General features: G+C 51.2%; 1 protein-coding gene across 1 annotated transcript in view; it reads left to right on the top strand.

The window, feature by feature from the left end:
• MAP6 (microtubule associated protein 6) overlaps positions 1–20,339 on the top strand; it is a 71,933-nt gene extending 51,594 nt beyond the window's left edge. The window contains exons 3-4 of the mRNA XM_027581217.2: positions 1,336–1,532; positions 18,898–20,339. Of these exons, the coding sequence (XP_027437018.1) occupies positions 1,336–1,532; positions 18,898–20,203 (1,503 nt within the window). The 3' untranslated portion in view covers positions 20,204–20,339. The remainder of the gene's footprint in view (positions 1–1,335; positions 1,533–18,897) is intronic.
• The last annotated feature ends 339 nt before the right edge of the window (positions 20,340–20,678 follow it).

Raw genomic sequence — 20,678 nt, forward strand, 5'->3', positions numbered from 1 at the left:
GATTCTGTGAAGTCAAGCCACATGGGATTGTGCAAATATCCACTCTTATCTACAAGAGTAGGAAAAGTGTAAGATCCTTTCCTCTGCTTTTGTCTGAAAGTCTTACACTGAAGTCGAGTTTCCTATTTGGCCCAAGACTGATTTATAGGCGAGGTAGGAAACCAAGCCAGCTTGAATGGACTCCTCCACTTGGAGCACTGAAAATTCCACGTTCCATGAAAGCCCTCAGGCCCAGGAAAACCAAGATGTGCAGGTCAGAGGTGACTGAAAACCCCTGGACCTCCCTGAATGAATGACCTAGCCTGTGAGACCCAACAGCGTCTCTGCCCATCTTCCACAAACAAGGTGGGGCCCAGGACATAGTGCTGGCTTTGCACAAAAGAAGACTCAAGGGGTGGAAGGAGGGAAGTTTGGGGAAAGTAAATCCAGAGATGGAGGGCATATTGCGGGACCATACACAGTGGCCCCAGAGTTCTCAGGAAAGAGAGGGCCGGGCCATCTCCTGGGAGTAGGGGGGGTGGGTGGCAGAGCTAGAGCCGAGGGTCTGGGGGGAGTGGATGGGCTGGAAGGGCTGCTCTAAGGAAAACAATCCAGGGAGCCTGCAGGAAAGGAAGAGTGGATGGTGGGCAGTGCTGAAGGCCTCTCTGAGAGGAAACTGCCTGGCCCATTTCTCCACACAAGCTCACCTTCCTGGAGACAGAAACAAAGGAGAAGTCCAGTTTATACGGTGGTATAAACCCGTCCGAATCTCTGCATCTTCTATCAACAAAGGTTTATTTCCCATGAATACCTGTCCATCATGGGTGGCCACAGCCCTACCCCTTGCCGCCTCTGCAGTGTGGCCCTAGGGTGACGGAGAGCCTCCCTCATGGCCGCGGAGCAGAGAGCCCTGGGAAGCATGGGCTGACCCTCCCGTTTCCGCTGGAGGTGACCCCTAGCCCTTCTGCTCACATTTCATCGACTAAAGCAAATCCTAGGCCTGCCCAAGTTGAACAGAGTGATGAGTGATGAGGTATACTCGATTCTCCCACAGGGAGGGCAGCAGGTATTGCAAAATGCTAACATCATCCACCACCACGGTGGTTCCGTGGTGATAGCCTCCCGGCCGGGCTGCCACCATGGCCTGTGAGCCTGTGGCCACAACGGACCAGCCGGTTCAGAAGCCGGATGACCTGTGTCACTGAAAATACTTTAGACGCTGTGCTTCCTCGATGTCAAGTGTCATCACGACAGTTACCGTTGAGCTAATCATGTCTTCTCTCTAACTTCTCTCTCCCACTCCCTCCCTTTCTGTGTTTCTGTATTTGCGGTCTGTCTGTCTGTCTCTCCGAGCAGGTGGAAAAACCTAGTGTTCAGAGTTCCAAACCAAAAAAGACCTCAGCGAGCCATAAGCCCCCGAGGAAGGCCAAAGACAAGCAGGTGGTGTCGGGCCGGGCCTCTAAGAAAAAGAGCACGGAGGGCCCCAGTGCCACCCAACCCGAAGACAAGGAGCAAAGTAAAGAGATGAACAATAAACTGGCTGAGGCTAAAGAGTAAATTTCACTGCATTTTCCTTTTATTCTTCTTTCCTTTTTTTTTTTTTTTAACCAACCAACAAAAAAGGCCACAAAATTGCTTAGAGGTTTCTCATCTGCCTTGGTCCTGAGTGTTCCAGGAGCTCTTTGGTTTGGTTTCTTTTGATGGAGGAATGCCGTCTCCAAGCCCGAGCGGCATGCCTCCTCTCCAAATCGAGAACGGCCGGGCTAAGCGCGGCACAGGGGTCCATGCCGCGGGGCCCCCGGAACACCAGGAACCCCGGGAAGCGTTGCTCCCCGGTTGTGCCTCCCACAGCAGGTGAGACTGCTCGTCGGCTGCCGAGGGAGGCAGGCAGGCCTTAGCACGCAGAGGCCCTTCCCAGCGGCTGGAAGTCTCTCGGTCATGCTTGGGAATGCCCGTAGGGTGCCCGCCTCTTCTCCCCCAAGGTCTGTGTCAGGGATCAGTTCTGAACTTTAGGTAAATGTGTTCTTTTCCAAAATTCAGAGGGTTATCGTGTGCTAGAGAAACTTGCCTTTGGGCTTCAGCGATGGACAGCATTTGTGGAAATATTTAAAAAGCAAAAAACCTCGGCCTTAATGTCCATAAGATGAATTGTGTCTGTTAAGTTCCAGTAATTTTTCTCATAGACTTTTCTGTTAGAAACGTGTGACTACATTTAGTTTCCTGTCAGTGGGCTTGAAATTGTATGCCAAGCGATAAATATGCCACTGATGACTCAAAGCAGGCCAGGGTGTTTTAGGTACGTTCTAGACGTCTTAGGAAGATGAGCATGGCGTGAGGAGACTGTTCTCCTCTGTGTACCCAGTTTTGCAGAGCAACTGGTTACAGATGACTGAGGAGGAAAGTTCAGGGGGCAGGGGTAGTGTATTGAGAACGTGGCTTCCTTGCTTCTGAGAAACACAAGGTGCGAAGTCGACGCCGTGCCAAGCATGGCGATGTTCACTCTCCCTTCCTGAACTGTGTTTGCTCTGTTCCTCAGAGAAGACAGAGGATGCTGAGCTTCAGTTAGTGGAAATGTCTGTGACTTAGCTGAAGATTAGGAGAGTTCCCTACTAAGTGATTAGCAAGCATTTTTGACCTCACTGATGAATAAAAGCAGCTCTCACCGTGTTGTGTTTCGCGTGTCTGTGTGGCCAACGCCCCCGGGAGTGGCAAGGGGCACCTTAGTTGTGCTAGAGTTGTGTTGTAGGCGGTAGTCAGAGAGTTGTATAAAGACCCCTAGTGCTCATGAGGGAACCCAACATACCTACCGGAAAAATTACATTTGCAAACCTTGTGACATGTACATTGCTCGGTATGCTTTGTTGCCCCTGTCCTTGAAGTCCTTACTGTTGCTGGCCCCGTGACATGGCTGGGCTGTCGTCCGGCTCCTCACCGCGGCTCTCCCTTTCGGTCCCTGTGGTGTGGAGGAAGCAGGGCTTCCCCCAGTCCTCTCCTGTTCTGACCATTCAAGCAGCAAAGTCTCTGTTGGCGCCATTTTGTTGGTCACCCTGGGGCTGATGGAGAAGTCTTTCGCAAACTCGTTGAGCGTGTGCTTTGCGGGCCACATTTGTTAAGAGAACAGGACTCCTAGAAATGAGGCGCTTGGCCAGGCCCACCGTCATCTTCCTTTCTATCTCAGGGCGTGGAACAGAGAAGAACTTTTGAAGAAGGTAGAAAATAGGAGTGAGTTTCAGTGCTCGTGCATCACACGTTTTGATGCCTGTCTGGAAAGGACCAGAGCAGACCTCAGTACTGATTCTAGCTCTTTGCTCACTAATCTTAATGTTAACCAGAGAGCTCTATCAACATGATCTTAACTCTGTCCAGAGAATTTGCCAATGTATGTTCGTTCTCTTGAGGTCTGGCATTAGTCAGGCGTGTTGATGTTAGCCGCAATTTGGATTTCTCCATAGAACAGTCATATATGTTTTGCAGATCAAGTAAATCAAACTTTACGATGCACAGGGGAACGTTTGTTCCATATTCGCGACCTGAATGCCTGTGTGCCAGACACTGTGCGAGACGTGCTGGGTGTTACACATACATCTGTCTCCACAGCAGCACAACCAGAAGGATACATACGGCTTGATCTCGTGTCTGATTCAAGTTTGTTCGCCCAGATTGTAGTTTCCCATCCACCTTGCAGCTCCAGGGACTGAATTTCCAGCCCTGCCCCACCTGCGGCTTGAGACGTGACCCATATAATGTCTTTTCGACCCTTCAGGCTCCCCGTCTTTTTAATCCTGCAACTGGGAAAACTCTTATTTGTAGTTCACTTTGACTCTTGAATGTGTCACTTCATGGCAAGAAACTTCCTTTGATTTCTACTGTTTACACATAGAACTCAGCCAGTGTTATTCTGCATCCCAAACGTACTGATTGAAACTGATTCTGGTTTCGCAAGCAGTGTTTCCGTTTTGCCTTTCCGAAGATGACCAAGCTTCCGATGCCTGGCTGTCCATTTTTGTGGATTTCCCTACCGATTCCTGAGCTCCCCTGGCAAGAGAGCAAGGCCTGAAGCTTTCCTATTGTCTGATTTGCTTGCCTGCAAAAATAATCCCTAAAGCTGTGCGTTGGCTCCCCAAAGTCTTCTGTTATCTGCTGGTGCTTCCAACCGGTCCGTTCTACCTTTGCCTCTCCAAGGCAGACAGGAAGTGTCTAATTACGATTTTGTGGCCTGGGTTTTGTTGCATACCACAGATTGTCTATGTAATGTGTAGCGCACACCTCTCTTGGTGCTATTTCATTCCTGCTGTTAGTAAGAAAATGACAAAAAATATTCATGTATAGCCAATTGATTGTGACGTGCTTGTGGTCTGTGCTTGCTCAGAAACAAACAAACAGTTTTTTTTTTTTTCCAAGTATAAATAAATGCTAAAGACGAACACCACTTTCTTGATCTTATTTCCTTGGTAAGGCCCAGCTGAGTAGGTGAAGGAATCAACCTTTGCCATTTGAGCCACTCTCCACGAGATGAGCTGTGCCCTGCAGTTTTTCTGGGGTTCTCCCTAATGCAGCTTGACTCTTTTAGATTGCCTCTCAGATACTAATTGCAAGCAGTCAGAGCTAAGTGTTGGGAAAGGCGAAGATGGACCAAGAGACCCACTGGCCAACAAGGTAGTGTAACGTTTTGATCCCATGTTGCTGGGGATGAGTGACCGCCTGCGCCCAGCACCGCGTTGCCGCGCCGGGAGGCTGGGTCCTGATTCTCCACCCCCCTTTCCGTCATCCTGCAGGACTGGTGGTTCTGGCTTTTTCTCCTCCCAAGAGATGGTAGAGATGCCTTCACTAACTCATTTAATCCGGTCATTGTGAAGGTTCTACCCTCTGTGGGCTGGCTCGCTGTGTGGGTTAGGGGGAAAGTCTTGTGCGTGCCTAACACGGGGGAGCGGAAACAGCCATAAGAGCGGTCCAAGTAAGGTAACAACAGACCAGGTAGCTGGTTGCTCATATGAAGGACAGGTTTCTTCCTACAGGAGTGGGGAGTCAGAAGGCTGCATCGGGGAGGGAACCTTGGAGAGTGGGTGGGTTGTGGGTGTGCAGGCCATGTGGGGCAGGCCTACAGGCAGGAGAGCAGACCTGGGAGGGAACCTCAGAGCTAGGGCCAGGTTTAACCGCTTGGATAGCCTTCTGCTAAAGTGGGAGACAAAAGATAATATACTTTTAGTATGGGATCCCTCTTCCTTTTACTAACATGTGTTGATTGAATACCTATTATGTGCCAGGCACTGTGCCGGGCACTAGGGAACCAGGATGACTGAGACCCCACCTCTGGTCACTGTGGGGCATGAAGGAGGAGCCTGTTCTAGCTGGTTCCATGGATCAGGGAGAACTTCAATGGATGAGCAGGTGATGACCAGGTGAACAGAGTCTGGGGTGGCCAAGGCGTGCCAGACAGAAGGACCTGCAAGAGCAAAGGTGTGGAGGGGTCCAACACCAGGTGAGCTCAGGTCCTGGGGGAGCAGTTCACTCAGGGAGGGTCGAGGCAAGGGCTGGAAAGTGGCAGAGACCGTCATGGAAAGTGGTGCCATGTGAGTGGGCGGTTACTAACTGGGACCTCCATTCCATACACCCAGATTTCACCCCCTCCCCTGACCTTTGCATGCTCCCTGCCATCATGCTTTTTGCCCTTACCTACATATCGGGCGACAACCACAGGTCCTCTCTTGCTTTAGGCTAGGAGCTCTAGGCTGGGACTTTTATTCTACTTCTGGTCCCCAATTTCTGGGTTTTGGGGAGAAGCCATGGTGGGAATCAATCAAGGGTCGTATATATGAAAACCCACCATATATTTGTTTTCCAGATGAACAGAAAACATTCCACCCACCTGCCTGCTTTTGTATAAGGCAGAGAACACAAAATTCTGTTTAATAAATACAACATACACAAGGGCCTATTATTCAGCTCTTTTGTGATCAGTTAAAAATTGTTTTGGTCAAAACCAGGGACTGAGAGAAGTAAAAAGAAAGACAGGAGAAAAACAAAGAGGTAGAAGTAGAGACAGAGAGGGGAGAAGACCACAGAAAAACACACTGATGATAAGCTGAGAGAAAGTGAGATGTACTCAGAGTCAGAGCGGCGGCACGGACCCGGGAACGGAGCAGGCAGGAACGTGGAAAGAGAGCCTTGCTAGCTTGGTGTGACCAGCGCTCAGGCCTCACCCAGGGCCGCGGCCTCTCCATGCTCCCTGATGCTGCCCCAAGCCCAGGAGGCAAATCTATAGCTCATTACTTGTGTTGCCTCCTCAAACAGCTCACAAAATTAAAAGCAGACCTCTAGTTTTAAAATAGGTCATTATTGCTAAATTAGCTATAAGCATATTGTCATTCTTCCTTACAGTTTGTGTGTTCTTATCTGTTTGTTTGGGTTTTTTTCCCACTAGGGTTGAAAAATTTATAACCTGCTTCTCCTAGATTTGGGAAGTGTTAAGTCCCACTTCACAAAGGCTATAAACCCCTTTAACGTGTCATCGTGGTTTCAAGGTCCTTTTACCGCTAAGATGTCTTAAAGCAGTTTACGTTTTCAAGACCACAGGTATAAAAGTTTCTTCCAGCAGGTAGCCTGTGGACCGTCTGCAGTTAAGGCGGGGCCCCATCCCAGCCCCCCCCCCCCCCGAGCCCACTGACAGGAGAGGTGCGGTCTCAAAGGAATGGAACGAAACCTTTCTTAGACTCGCCTCTTACAGAGGCAGGCACATAGCCCAACCTCCTCCATCACCCTGCCACCTGCTGCACAGATGCTCCGAGGAGGAGAGGACCGAGGGTGAAATGACACACAGCGGACACTAAATACGGGTCATTTCAGGCCCTCCCCCTTCCTTTCTCAGTGCTTGGAAGGTCCGTGTTCACGATCTTTCTGATAGTTCGCTTTAGGTAATCTCAGACAATACTTGAGTTTGATTGGGGCAGACACTCTGAGAAGAAGGTTTTTGTTTTTTTTGTTTTTTGTGGGTTTTTTTTTTTGAGAAAAAGGCTTTTAAAGAATTCTAGCTATGGATTCACCTTGAGTCCACGGACCTAAGGAATATTTTAACAATGTACATTTATTGACTGCCCACAAAGCGTTTCTTTCTGTGCCATTCTATTGAGTTCTCCTCATGTGAAGCAGGTGTGTGCCCCAAGTATAAAAGACAGAGAAGGGAAGGTCAGAGAGAAGGGAAGCCTGCATTGAGCCTGGGTCTTCTGCTCCGCAGCCTGCACTGCTTCCCGCCCTCACCCGAGGGAGGCCGGGGCTGGCCTGAGGTGAGTCAGGCTTCAGACAAGCTGTACTCTTAACTAAAACTACACCCACACCTCACAGTGCCATCGTCTGGTCAGGCCACTGCAGGCCCTCCAGCAGGCTTACCTAGGATCTTCTTTAAATCATGGGACCCAGATACAAATAGGGGGAATTAAGAATTTGATCCGGTCTCCCCACACAACTGGCTCAAACACCCCGACTGAATTGACCAACTGTCTCAGCCAAATATACAGGTTTTCTCCTTTGGGTACTAAATTAACTGCCTGGGTAACTAAAATGCATGGTTATTGAACACAGAATGATCCAACAAATTTTTCATTCATAAGAAATGTATTTGGTACTGGAGATACCAAGATAAAACTGGTGTCCATTTCCTGAGGCACTGGATCAGAGACCACCATTTTGTGCTTTTTACTTCAAACAGTAGAACTGAGCTGAACTCTCTGTCCCTTGTCCTCATATAAATGGTCCCCAACTGCTTGTTAACTTGACATTATCAACCCAGACGTCTTATCCGGGGCCAAGGGAGCCTCAGATGCTGAGGTAAATAAATTCCTGCCACTGCTGCTGGTTTAAGCTGCCAGAGAGATCTTTAGAACATGCAAATCTGACCATGTCATCCCCTGCCTTCAACCATCCGTGGACTCCTTGTGGCCCACAGAAGCTTATCGTCCCCTCAGTGCACCATGCTGCTTCTCACCTCCATGCCTTTCCCCACGCCGCCCCACCTGCTCCGATTGCCCTTCTCCTGCTTCTCCACCTGGCTAACTCATCCTTCGAGACTCCGCTCAGGGGACAGCTCCAGGAAGCCTTTCCCGCACCTCCCAGGCTGGGTAAGATGCTCCCTGTGTGTGTCTTCATCACAGAACTCACCACATTATACTGTGCCACATGCTTGTGTGCGTGTCCCCCCACTAGACCGTGCTCCCCCAGGGGCGAGGACCGGCTCCTTCTGTTCACCTTTGTAGCCCTAGCTGCTGGCCCAATGCCTCCCTCAGAGAATGTCTTCTCAATTGTTTGTTGAATGAATAATGAGTGAGTGAACGAATGATGATATTCACCATCTGCCTCCATATTCACCACGGCGCCACCGCAAGGCTTTATTCTGCCTAATAATTGTCTCTGCTCACCTGAAAGGGGTGGTTTCAAGAGAGGTCACAGCACAGATCACAGAGCAGTCGATGGCTGGTTTTACAATGGCCAGCCCGCCCCTGTTCTTTACGTAGCCACTTTTCTCTAAGCAGACCTGACTTCGAAAAATCATAGACTCTTGGTTACAGGGTAATCTTAAGAGGCCAGCTAATCCCGCCCCCTGCCCAATGCAGATCGCCTAACTTCATGATGGCAGAGAGGCATCCCCATGGGGAGGTCTCTTCAGGAGGAAGGACGGAATTAGAGCCGACAGGCCTGGTTTTCAGTCCAAGACCTCCTCTTTACTAGCTGTGTGACCGTGGCTGAGTCTCTTAGTCTCTTTAAGCCCCAAAGAGACAACAGTAATGCGGGTATCCGTCCCTCCCCAAATCTGTTTGGTTCCCAGATGCAGAAAGTAGGAGTTCGGTCAGCAAGGGACACAGTATTATTTGAATCTTTTGATTCCAGCGTTTAGGACAGCAGGTGGTAAGAGTTCTCATAGCTGGTGATACCTGCTTCTGATCTGCAGGACTGTCTGTTATGAGGAGCCAATGAGGGTGCATGTGGAAGCCCACTGTCAACTGCGAAGTTGGCAATCGTTCATTTCACGGATGGTTTGGTCAACAGTTAATTTCACGGGTGGTTTTCTTGACCCCCGCTGACCACCCTGGGTCCCAACGGTGTGGTGGCTGGAGCCACATGTGGTAAAACCACTCCCTCTGTCACACAACAGCCTGAGATAGAGTCCACCTAGTGCTGGGTCTTGCTGCCCTCCCTCCCCCAGCGCGTCCCCGGCCCCTCCTCTTTGGGCACACCCTGTAATCACCGGGTTCGGATTCCATTTCCGCAATTACACATTCGTTCTAATTGAGCCCCTCTGGACACATGAAACCAATTTTGATTAATGGCTCAAGATCCCATCCTTTGCTTTAGATGGAGTGGGAAGAAAGGACAGAAATTGATTTGCAAGGTCCCGGGAGCACAGAGCTAGACCAGAACTGAGCCTGTGTTGTCTGGTTGCCTTAGTTCAGCACTTTCCATTTTAAGAAGGGTCATTAGCAGGATTATCAGCTTCTTGGCAGCCCATTGAGACGGTCCGTGCTGTCTCTACCTTTGCCTTCTTGGCGTTAAAACAACCAAGGATGCGTTTTGAAATTCTTATTATACAATGGGGAGTCTATTTAGGTTTTTTTTCTTAGCAGGTTGTATCTAGAAAAGCTATTTTAACAGCAAAAAGGGAAACAGCAACAACACAGGGCAAAACACCTAGTCATCGAGCGCCCCGGGCGACCATCTCCCTGTGCTTCACAAGAACGCACCTGCTGCAGGGAGCCTGGAGTCGTTGGCAGGGAGTCTGAACCGGGAATCTGAACCGGGAATCTGGCCCGGGTCTGTGGTTCTGTGCTGGTAGAATGCAGAGTTGGCACAGCCTCGGGGAAGGGGAAGGACGTTGATCCGGCCCTCACGCCCTCGTCCTCACTGAATCCTCACATAAGGCTAGAGAGTTTGGAGGTCTTTACAGATAAAGAAATCAAGACTTAGTGATTAAACGGCAAAGTCACACAGCTTGTAAGGGGTGGGCCAGGATTCAAAGCCAAGTTTGGGTTACTTAAAACCCACTCTTTGTCCAGATGTGGGGCCGTCTCTTGGATTTTGGTTGTGAAGATGTGCCTCCTCCTAAAATAACGGCCTCTTTGTCTTGTCCTGTCCCTGCTCCAGATCCTTCAAGGACCCTAGGTACTCTCATCCTCTATGGGACACGAGTCATATGAAGGTCCCAGATGCTGTTTGATCCGCACTGTTGCTTCCCCCCTTACCTTCCGCCCGGCAGCCCCCCGCCCGCACCCAGAATGAAGCCTTGTGGTGGCAGTATTTTTCCTAGCTGTTCCCCCTGTGCTGACTGACGGGCCACATCCGGGTGGACTCTGGGGGGCTCTAGGCTGGTAGACTGATGGGCAGCTGTGCAGGGCTTACAGGTATGGGCGTAGATGGGCGCTCTCAGACCAGGATGCTCTCCGACTGTCTGGGACTATCTTCTTTACAGGGTCTGCCGAACACCAGGTGGTAAGCCTGGGAGAGTCGTCGTGTAGTGGATGCAGGAAGGGCCAAGGTGAAGGGGGACTGGTTGCTGGGGGCCTGGCCCCCAGAGAGGCAAGTCTCTCAGGAGATGCAATCGGGAGCTTAGAGCTGGGGACCTGCAGAGGTCAGCAGCTCCAGCCTCCTGCACCATGGTGGCAGAACAGGTCAGGGTCATCTCAAGCCAGAGCTCTGCGGTGGAATTTGGAATCTCTCTAGCTGAAGTCCCATCCCTCAAGGATATTGTTGTAGAGAGGAAAGAGCTTGACTGAAGTCTGTGCTCCTTGGTTAAAGTCTTGACATCGCCACAAATTCACTCTGTGACCTTGCGCAACTCACTTCCCCTTTCTGAGCCTTATTTCCACCCACAGCTGGAACATGGGGGGTGCGGGTGACACCCCGGCCCACCTCCCCCCTGCCTGGCCCACAGGGCTGCTGTGAGAATACAATGTGCCACATTGTATGTCAAACCCTGCTAGAAAACCATCAAGAAAAGGACAAAAAGGTGCGAACACAGTTAAAAATAGGACGGGATTTGTGTGTCAGGTAACCGTGGCTGCTAGAATTTGATCTTGTGTGAGTTACATTTACAACTTCTCACTCCTACCCTGTGCCCACCCCATGCCAGAGTCTATGCTTCTCCACTCAATTCAGTGACTCGGCACATAGTAGGCATTTATTAAATGTTCATGGAAGGAAGGAGGGAAGAAAAGGAGAGGGGAGGAGAGAGGGAGGGAGGGAGGGAGAGGTGAAGCGGACCGCCTCCCCCTCCCATCCCCCAGTCTGGAGAGAGAGCTACAGAGCAGTTGGGCTGCTGTGAGCAGGGAGGGCTCTGTGCGAACACCGGAGAAGGAGGACTGGCCCCTGGAGGTGGAGGGCTTCCCTGAGGAGGTGGCTCTGGAACTGAATCTCTGCTTGCTGAGGAGGCGAGGGGCTCAGCTGGGGAGGGGTGCCAGGCAGCAGCGCTGACGTGGCTGAGAGGAAGCTGACGCAGCCCAGAGCTCTGGGGACGGAGCTACGGACCCCAGGGCAGAGGCGCTGTGTCCTGCTTGGAGGCCACACCTGCAATATCACTGTCAGCTCCGGGGGTCATGCTTTCCAAGGGATGAGGAGCCCACCTAGATGTGGAAACCAAACATCTGAGCAGTTGTCAGGTGTCTACTGCCCAGAGACCCCAGAAAGAAGGACACAGCTGCTTCTCCCTCCAGATAGCCGAAAGGCCGTCCGGGAGCAGGCAGCATGGCCTCCTCGGAAGGGGACGCGGCCCGGGGCAGGAACGGGAGGGAGTGGAGCCCACAGAAGCAGGGTTCTGCTCGGGGTCTAAATACTAGGCCCCCAAGGGGTGGGCAGTAGAGGGGCCAGATGGCAGGGAGACGGGCAGTTGAGGACTCGGGTCTGTCCTTCCAGCCCTGGACACCTTTGATTTGGCTCGTGAGGAGTTGCGCTTTCATAGAGCAGCAAGGGAGGACTTCCCCAGCGAAGGGACCTTTGGGCCTCTCTGGTTGGAAAGCCACAGGCCGGTGAAGGCTTCGGGCCGGGGCGGGTGGGGTGCTGGCTTTACGGTGTGCACCGTGTGCTTACGGGTCTGTCCCTGGCTCCGCAGAGGGGGGCTCCTTACGGGCCCCGGTATCATTCACTCTTGTGCCCCCAGCACAGGGCCGAGCCCAGAGTGGGGTGCCTCAGCCAACTTTGTCCAGTGAATGGATAAAAGAGAAAAAAATAGAATAAAGGGAAAAAGCTACACACCAGCGATTTGTTACACAAATCTCTGCAGGTGCTACTATGAGTCCGACCCCAGATACTGGTGATGCGAAGATGAACAAAACAGCCCATGGGCCACAGCAGGAGAGGCAGGTCACCACCGAACACCATGGTCCTTGCTAAAACAGAGGCTACCTGGAGTCTGTCGGGGAGAGAGGCAGGAGCGGGAGCTCTTGTTTTGAGAATGCCTTGTCTCCTGCAGATTCTTCGTAAGAATAATGAGCCTTTCAGAGATGGTTTCTTGGTACTCCCCCTCTAGTGGCTGCATTTCCTATACAAGCTTCCTTGGAAGCTTTGTTTATGTCCGGGAAAAGCTCCTGCATGAGGCCCATGCGGGCAGACAGGAGGAGAGCAAAGCCATCAAATTGCCCCATCCACTGTCTCCCCAACCTTCTGCCAGAGCCCCTGAGGTGCAGTCGGCCTGGGCCCCGGCTCAGCCCCTCCTGTGCGTCTTTCCTTCCAGTGAGTTTGCTCCATCCCCTCCCACCCCATCCACTACGATGTTGAGAGGCCTCTGTTTTAGTCCCGGACCTGCTATCCATTGGCTGTGTGGCTATGGGAGAGTCACTTGCCCACTTTGGGCCACTTTCTATCTGCAGAGTAACACAGTTGGACTAGATCACTCAGTCCCTCTTTGGAACTAACATCTACTAAACGTCACCCATATTCCAGGGATGATGCCGCGCGTGTTCACATATACTAATCCTCCCTAAAAGGCGAGCACTGTAATCCCCATTGTATAGATTATGGATGCTGAGATATAGAGACTGGAATGCCCATGATGAGATCCCATGGGCTAGAAAGGTCTGCATTCAAACCCAGCTCTTGTGGCCCCTAGCCCGGCCCGTGCACTTTCTTTCCCCCAGCAGGCTGCTCTTTACATTCCAAGAAATGATCTATGTTAAAGCACCTGGCCCCAAGCCTGACACATGGTTCCTGCTCAGGAAATGGGAGTTTCTTTCTTCCCCAGGGCTTTCCCAAGCTGTGGAGGCAGGGGGTTCATGGACAGGGCCCTCCTACATGAGCACTGCCCCAGCTCTGGGCTGCTTTGATGGTGCATCAGGAGACAGTCCAGGGAGGAAAAAAAAGGAAAACAACTACATGGGTGGATGATGGAATTAGAATTGTGTGCAAGAGCAGGAACCAGCAGGAGGGAGGGAGGCCCTTTTTCCAGATAATCTTGGGCAGGGCTCCATGATCCTGCTTCCAGACTCTGATAAAGCATAGATCCAGAGCCAGTGCATGTGTATCCAGGAGGCATTGCCTGTCTCCATGGTAACAGGACGAAGGGCAGAAAATTAAGTTCCTAAGACTTAGGATGTCTCATGTAACCTTGGAACATTAAATTTTGCAAACAGGACAGAGCCTGGCACAGAAAGGCTCTCATCTGTTCATTCGACAAGTATTTAGTTGGGTCCTTTCCTTTGTTTTAGGTACAGACGATACAGTGATATGCAAAGGCAGCCTGGTCCTGCCCTCTGAATGCTTCAATCCAGTAGGGGAAACATTAATCCAGAAGAATGCGAGTCCTGAGCTGTGTTAAGGGGTGGTGGAGGGCCAAGGACTAGGAGAGCCTGCAGCAGGCGACCTGGGTGGGATCAGGGAAGGCTTCCCTGGGAAAGTGCTCCAGTGAGCTGAGAGATGGGAGATGAGTACACATTAACCAGGGCAAGAGGGAGCAAGAGAATGTTCCGGGAGGAGACAACAGCACATGCAAAGCCAGAAATGGAAAGGAGCAGGGCATACTGAGGAACAGAGCAAAGTCCTGGGAGGCTGGAGGGGACATAGAGCCGGGAAGGCAGTGGGAGCAGGCTTGTCAGCTAGGTGGGGCCATGTGACAGGCTTTACTCTTTATGCTGAATGTAAGAAGCCATTTTGGAAAGGTCATTCTGATTTCTGTTTGAAGAATGGATTGGAGGAGGAGATAAGGCTACCAGTTAGGGGGCTGTGACAATGGTCCACAGAGATGGTGGCACAGGGTGGGCAGGGAGGGAGGGAAGGTCGTGGGAATACTGAAGAGAGAAACGTTAGGAGCTGGGACAGGTGGTTCCTGATGGATTGGGTGAAGGTTTTAAGGAAGAGGGAGACATCAGGAATGACTCTGGGGTTCTAGCTGGGGCCATGGGATAGATGATGATAAAGCAGGTCTCAGCAACAATAATTTGTAAATCTTTCCATTTGATCTTCTTTGTTGCTGGCACTGTGCTGGGCCCTGGGGCTGCAGGCCGGGAGGATGAACTCACGGTAGAAGGGGAGCTGGGGGAAGGGGGGAGACTGACATTAATGGGGGCACGTGTGAACGTGGGAGAGACTGTAAAGTGGTACAGCGAGGGAAAGCTCATTCGGGGAGATGTCACCAGGACCTTGTGAGGAGATGGGGTCTGAGCAAGCGGATCCGCCAAGGACAGACAGGGCGAAGCGGGTGAAAGGGTGCAGTGCAGGCAGCAGGAACAAAGCAACAAAGCACTGGGGGTGCACAAAACAGCACAGGCTGGCCAGACAGCAGTGCACGGAGGGTGAGTGTGCAGCGCTCGCCGCCCCTCTCCCTGCCTTCGTCCGGGGCTGCCGTGAGGGCCCATGGGCTGCAGTAAGGAGTATGTGAGCATCTGTGAGAAGCCGTCACTGAACTTAATGGGAATGGACTTCACCGTGTGATGCACTCTACAAATGTCAAGAATTGTGATTTCACATCCCTGCCCAACAGGATCATCTGATCCTCTGTTGTTACGGTTCCTGAATTTTGTATTGTTCTCCCCATTTTATAACAGGTCTATCGTAGTTGAGTAATTGCCCACGATCTTGCAGGCGATACGCAGCACAGAAGCCAACATGAACTCAACGGGTTATTCCAGTTTATGAGAGGGTACACAGGCTGGGAGGGAGAGGCTCCTGTGGCATGTGCTGTCCGGAGAAGATCTGCAGCTGGCTCGGGGCTGCAGATGTGGTTGTGCAGGTTAGGCCATGCTCAAGGACAGCTGGCCCGTGGGCTGAGCGGGGCTGAAGTCAGCCCATCTCCACTTGCCAACCGGCTTCCACCCGGAGGGCTCGGCTTTGTCTGACTCACACAGAAGGCACTGTGCGTCTGGCTTCTGCCAGCCTTACTGGGAACAGTGGGGCGTTTTTACAGATGGGGACACTGGCAGGGCACCGTGGAACGAAGTGATGGCCAGTCAGGGTCACCGTGAGTTTTATGTTGCCCTCGAGGGTGCTTCTGTTCATAGGAATACCAGCTGAGGCTGTTTTGGTTTTATTGTTTTTTAATTTTTTTTTTTTTAAAGATTTTATTTTAAGTAATCTCTACACCCAGTGTGGGGCTCGAACTCACAACCCTGAGATCAAGAGTCGCACACTCCACCGACTGAGGTAGCGAGGCGCCCCAAAGCTGCTTTGGTTTTAAAAATGAATGCTTAGGGCGCCTGGATGACTCAGTCGTTAAGCGTCTGCCTTCGGCTGAGGTCATGATCCCAGGGTCCTGGGATCGAGCCCCACATCGGGCTCCCTGCTCAGCGGGAAGCCTGCTTCTCCCTCTCCCACTCCCCCTGCTTGTGTTCCTGCTCTCGCTGTGTCTCTCTGTCAAATAAATAAATAAAATCTTTAAAAATAAATAAATAAATAAATAAAAATAAAAATGAATGCTTAATTTATAAAAGTAACACCTTAAAAATCTAGTAAAGTTCAACAATCTCTTGTAAGGAGGATTTTATAACCTAATTAATTCAGTTCGCCTAAATAATTTAAATTAAATTATAAGTAATTTAAAATAAACTAAGCTTAAAATATAATTATTGGGTTATCATAAAAGTTCCATCGTTGTTTTCAAAATTTATAAAATTGTCCTATATCTTTCAACTTAAATCGCAAAACTAAATTAATTATTCCATTACACATTTTATATTGGAATCACAAAGCTCATCTGTTAGATATCCTAATACGCCAAATTATTTTAAACATCACAAATATTTTCAAAATAAATCTACACAGACATTTCCTTAACTTAATACCAAAAAAGGGTAATATTGTAGACTTGATTTTATCATTTCCAATCTTCATTCTAAACCTTCCCATGAGTAAGGAAGGACACTTACTAAGGAAACAGGTTCACTAGCGAAAGCGATCTAGGGTTGTTCATCCAAGCAAATTTGGGGTTAGTTAGCTGACAGGTGGTTGAGAGGCTCATTCAACGGAAATATAGGGCAAGGCATGGGAGCTAAGGCCTCAGACATACAGGGAAGTGCACTTTACCCACGCTGTGGGGCTCTCCCGTTTCATCTCCATGCCAGCCAGGGACGCCGAGTCCATGTCCTGCCAGTGAGGAAGGTCTTGCAGGGCAAGCCCCCAAGATCAAGTTAAGCTCTGCCCCCTTTTGTGTTTCCTACCTCAGCTCTGTCACCCCTTCAGGATGTTCACTACCTGATAGGATTCATCTATTCGAATTCCTGCTTGATTCTATTCTGAACCGGGCAGTTTTTATTTCCTCTTCGGCCAGCCACCAAGTATTAGACATTTTAATGCCATCCTTGGATTCTGCGTACTTCTCGAGGCCTTGCCTGGCTCTGCCAACACTAAGGTCCCACTGATGGCAGCCAGCTGTGTCCATCTGGCTCTGTGTCATGCTGAGCCAGGGAGGCAACCTGGCCCCTGTCTGTCCACTGTGATGCTCAGAGCCATGCAGAGGGACTGACAGAGAGGACCGAGGACACATTGCCTATGCCAATGTGTCCTCTGCTGAGAGATGCAGGTCCCCAGGTAGCTCAAGATGCTAAATACAGTAAGAAGCTTCTGGATCGGGATGACATGTCAGAATAAAAATAGTCCAAATATGTGTAACTTTACTTCTAAGTCAATAGAAAAATAATGGTAATATTACATAGTAATATCCTGGGACAAGGTGCTAATGATCTCTAATCATACATTCCTGAGTAAATATCATTATATCCAATGAAATAGATGACAAACTTGAGGCCCAGAGAGAGGAAATCATAGGGAGCTATGAAAGTGTGAGCAAGTAGGGGTCTTATTGGACCAACTTTAATAAGCAGGTAAGAAAGACAGTCCTAAAAGCTAATAGGAACTGGGTTTTTTTTGTTTTGTTAAAGATTTTATTTATTTGACAGAGAGAGAGAGAGGCAGCGAGAGAGGGAACACAAGCAGGGGGAGTGGGAGAGGGAGAAGCAGGCTTCCCGTGGAGCAGGGAGCCCGATGCGGGGCTCGATCCCAGGACACTGGGATCATAACCTGAGCCAAAGGCAGACGCTTAATGACTGAGCCACCCAGGTGCCCAGCTAATAGGAACTGTTAAAATGCCAAAGTGGTTTTAAGCATAAAGACTTGATTGGCCACAAAGTATAAAAGAGTAATAACAGCTACGGTGTACTGAGCAGCGACTGTGTGCCGGGCACTACAGGGGACAGAGCACAGGCCCCAGGAGTGGAAAGACCCAGACTCTAGAGTCCATGCAGGTCCCTCACTTTCCACATCACTTGCTATCTCGGGACCTCAGTTTCTTCATCTGACAAGTAAGGGTAATAACATCCATGCAGCTTCATGGGGTTGCTGGGTTGCTGAAATGAGCTCTGAGAAGTGATTTGGAAGGTGGAATGTGCTGGAAGTGTGCGAGGGTCTCAGACACCGGCTGAGTGGCTGCTCTTGGGTAGCAAATTTCAGCCTGGCCTGCAAGGAACGAGTGTGCATTCTAAACTAGCCTGGCGGGCTCTGAGTGTGGCAAGGTTTGCCCTTGGTGTCAGCGATGTCGCCTGCTCTCCACCATGTGGACGGGCCAAGGGGTGAGGCGGGGGTCCTCAGTGAATCCTGGTGAGAGGCTTGGGCTCGGCTGCAGGGAAATCAACCCCAGGGCCTTGGAGTGAGGGCAAAGGCCCAGCGACAGTAGGGGGAGCCAGAAGCGGGGACAGAGTGAGGGGAGCAGAGTCTCTTCACTGCCAGAATGGGGAGCCTCAGCCAGTCACCTGCCCAAGATGGGGGCAATGGCAGTGGCACGGGCAACAATGTGGCGCATTGTAGACAGAGAATTTAAATGCAGTGATAAAACCAATGGAAAGCCAGTCTGCTTTTTATTGTCACCTTGTGTAGGTGATTCTAAACAATGTTCATGATAAAACACTTTTCCCCTTGCAGGAACAGCGGTCGGAGGGACATTCCCCTGCCCTCTTTCTTGTCCCTCTCCACAGTCAGCCCTTAACAAGGGACGTGGGGAGGGGAAGGAGCCTTGGAAGGCCCGAGAAGGGGGCCAGGGCGCAGGCGTGGGGGGCCATCTGAGCAGACAGCTGGGACAGGCTTGCAGAAGGGTCCCAGCTACCACAGAGGCTGGAGGAGCAGCCTGGGTGGAGTGTGGGGTGGACAGGCTGCTGTGATACCCGCAGGAAGACTCTGAGTCCTGCGCCGGTACCACCTTGTCACCCGGGTTCCACCCTCTGTGCCACGCGCAGGTTATAATCAATTGGCAAGCACACTGAATGACTGATTCCTGAGCCCGCCCCTCACCCCAGCCCACATTCTGCACTAAGAACATGGAAATCAGATTCTCCTCTCAGCTCTCCAGCCAGAGCTGCCCTGCCCAGGCTCCACTAGGCCAAGACTTATCAGGCAATCTGTGCTCTGCCCACTCCTTGGCCTGAGCTCGGGCCCTCACACTGACTACCTCTCTCTCCTCTGCAGGAGCCAGGTTGAACTCGCCAGTGATTCACGTAAGAATCGAGGTCCTATAGCCACAGAACCAGACAAGGATCAAAGTCCCGTGGGCCCAGGGCCTCCGAAAGATCAAGGTCCTGTGATCCAAGAGCATCCAAAGGATCAAGGCCCCATGGCCCCAGAGCCTCTGAAGGGTCAAGCTCCTGAGGTCTCAGGGCCTCTGAAGGACCCAGGTCCCATGGTCCCCACACCAGTTAAGGATCAAGATCACGTGGCCCCTGAGCCTTTAAAGAATGAAGGTTCTGTGATCTCCGCACCAGTAAAGGACCAAGGTTCCTTGGTCCCCATGCCTCCAAAGAATCAAAGTCCTATGGTTCCAGCAACAGCTAAGGATCAAGGTTCCATGGTACCAGAGCCTCCGAAGGAGCAAGGTCCCATGGTCCTGGCACCTGTCAAGGATCAAAGCCCCGTGGTCCCTGAGCCTGTGGATCAAGGTCCCATGGTCCTGGCACCTGCCAAGGATCAAAGCCCTATGGTCCCTGAGCCTGTGGACAAAGGTGCCATGGTCCTGGCACCTGTCCAGGATCAAAGCCCCGTGGTCCCTGAGCCTGTGGACAAAGGTGCCATGGTCCTGGCACCTGTCCAGGATCAAAGCCCCGTGGTCCCTGAGCCTGTGGACAAAGGTCCCATGGTCCCGGCACTTGTCAAGGATCAAAGCCCCGTGGTCCCTGAGCCTGTGGACAAAGGTCCCATGGTCCCGGCACCTGTCAAGGATCAAAGCCCCGTGGTCCCTGAGCCTGTGGACAAAGGTCCCATGGTCCTGGCACCTGTCAAGGATCAAGGTCCTATGGTTTCAGAGCTTCTGAAGGATCACAGCGCTGCAGTCATAGCACCTGTAAAGAAGGAAGGTCCTGTGCTCTCTGAGCCTGTAAAGAATCAAGGTTTAGCAGTTCTGGAGCCAGTCAAGGATCAAGGTGGAGTGGTCCCAGAGCTTCCGAAAGATCACTATTCTGTGGTTGCAGCACATGTAAAGAATCAAGGTCCTGTGGTCCCAGCAGTAGTCAAGGATCAAGGCCCCGTGGTCCCAGAGCCTCCAAAGAATCAAGATCCTGTGGTCCCTGAGCCTGTGAAGAATCAAGTTCCTATAATTCCAGTGCCTCTGAAAGATCAAGACCTTCTGGTGTCACCACCAGCAAAAGACCAAGGTCCTGTGGTCCCCGAGCCTCTGAAGACTCAAGGTCCCAGGGGCCCCCAGCTTCCCACTGTCTCGCCTCTACCCCCAGTCATGATCCCAACTGTCCCCCATGCAGAATATACTGAGAGTTCCCCTTGACACTCACCCCTTGACATGCCAAGGAAGGAGCTGACCATGGAAGTTCTCCCTCCCAGGGGCGGCGAAGACACATATTTAATCTGCATGAAACACATACTGTATAGTCTTGCTGGAATCTAATAAAACTGGTCCCTCTGGCTCAGCAGTGTTTCTCTCTGGTCCTACTTGAGTGTGTGTGTGTGTGTGTGTGTGTGTGTGTGTGTGTGTGTGTGTGTGTGTGTGCGTGCGCGCGCGCGCATGCGTGCGTGCGCTCCCGTACACCGTGCACATTTAAAATTGGGCACGCAGGACTCCGCATTCATCCATCTGGGCCAGACAAGTCTGAGAAATCCCCAGCTCCTGTGAGCAGACAGCATAAGATGGGAGGGGGTGGGAGAGGCTAGGAGATTGGGGACGGGACCCCGTAATGAGGATGTGGGGCAGGACGAACCTGTGTTTCTCCTTCACTCTCACACTCTCACAGCACTTCACTTCT

The sequence above is a fragment of the Zalophus californianus genome, chromosome 11 (assembly GCF_009762305.2).
Source record: "Zalophus californianus isolate mZalCal1 chromosome 11, mZalCal1.pri.v2, whole genome shotgun sequence".
NCBI classification, from domain to species: domain Eukaryota; kingdom Metazoa; phylum Chordata; class Mammalia; order Carnivora; family Otariidae; genus Zalophus; species Zalophus californianus.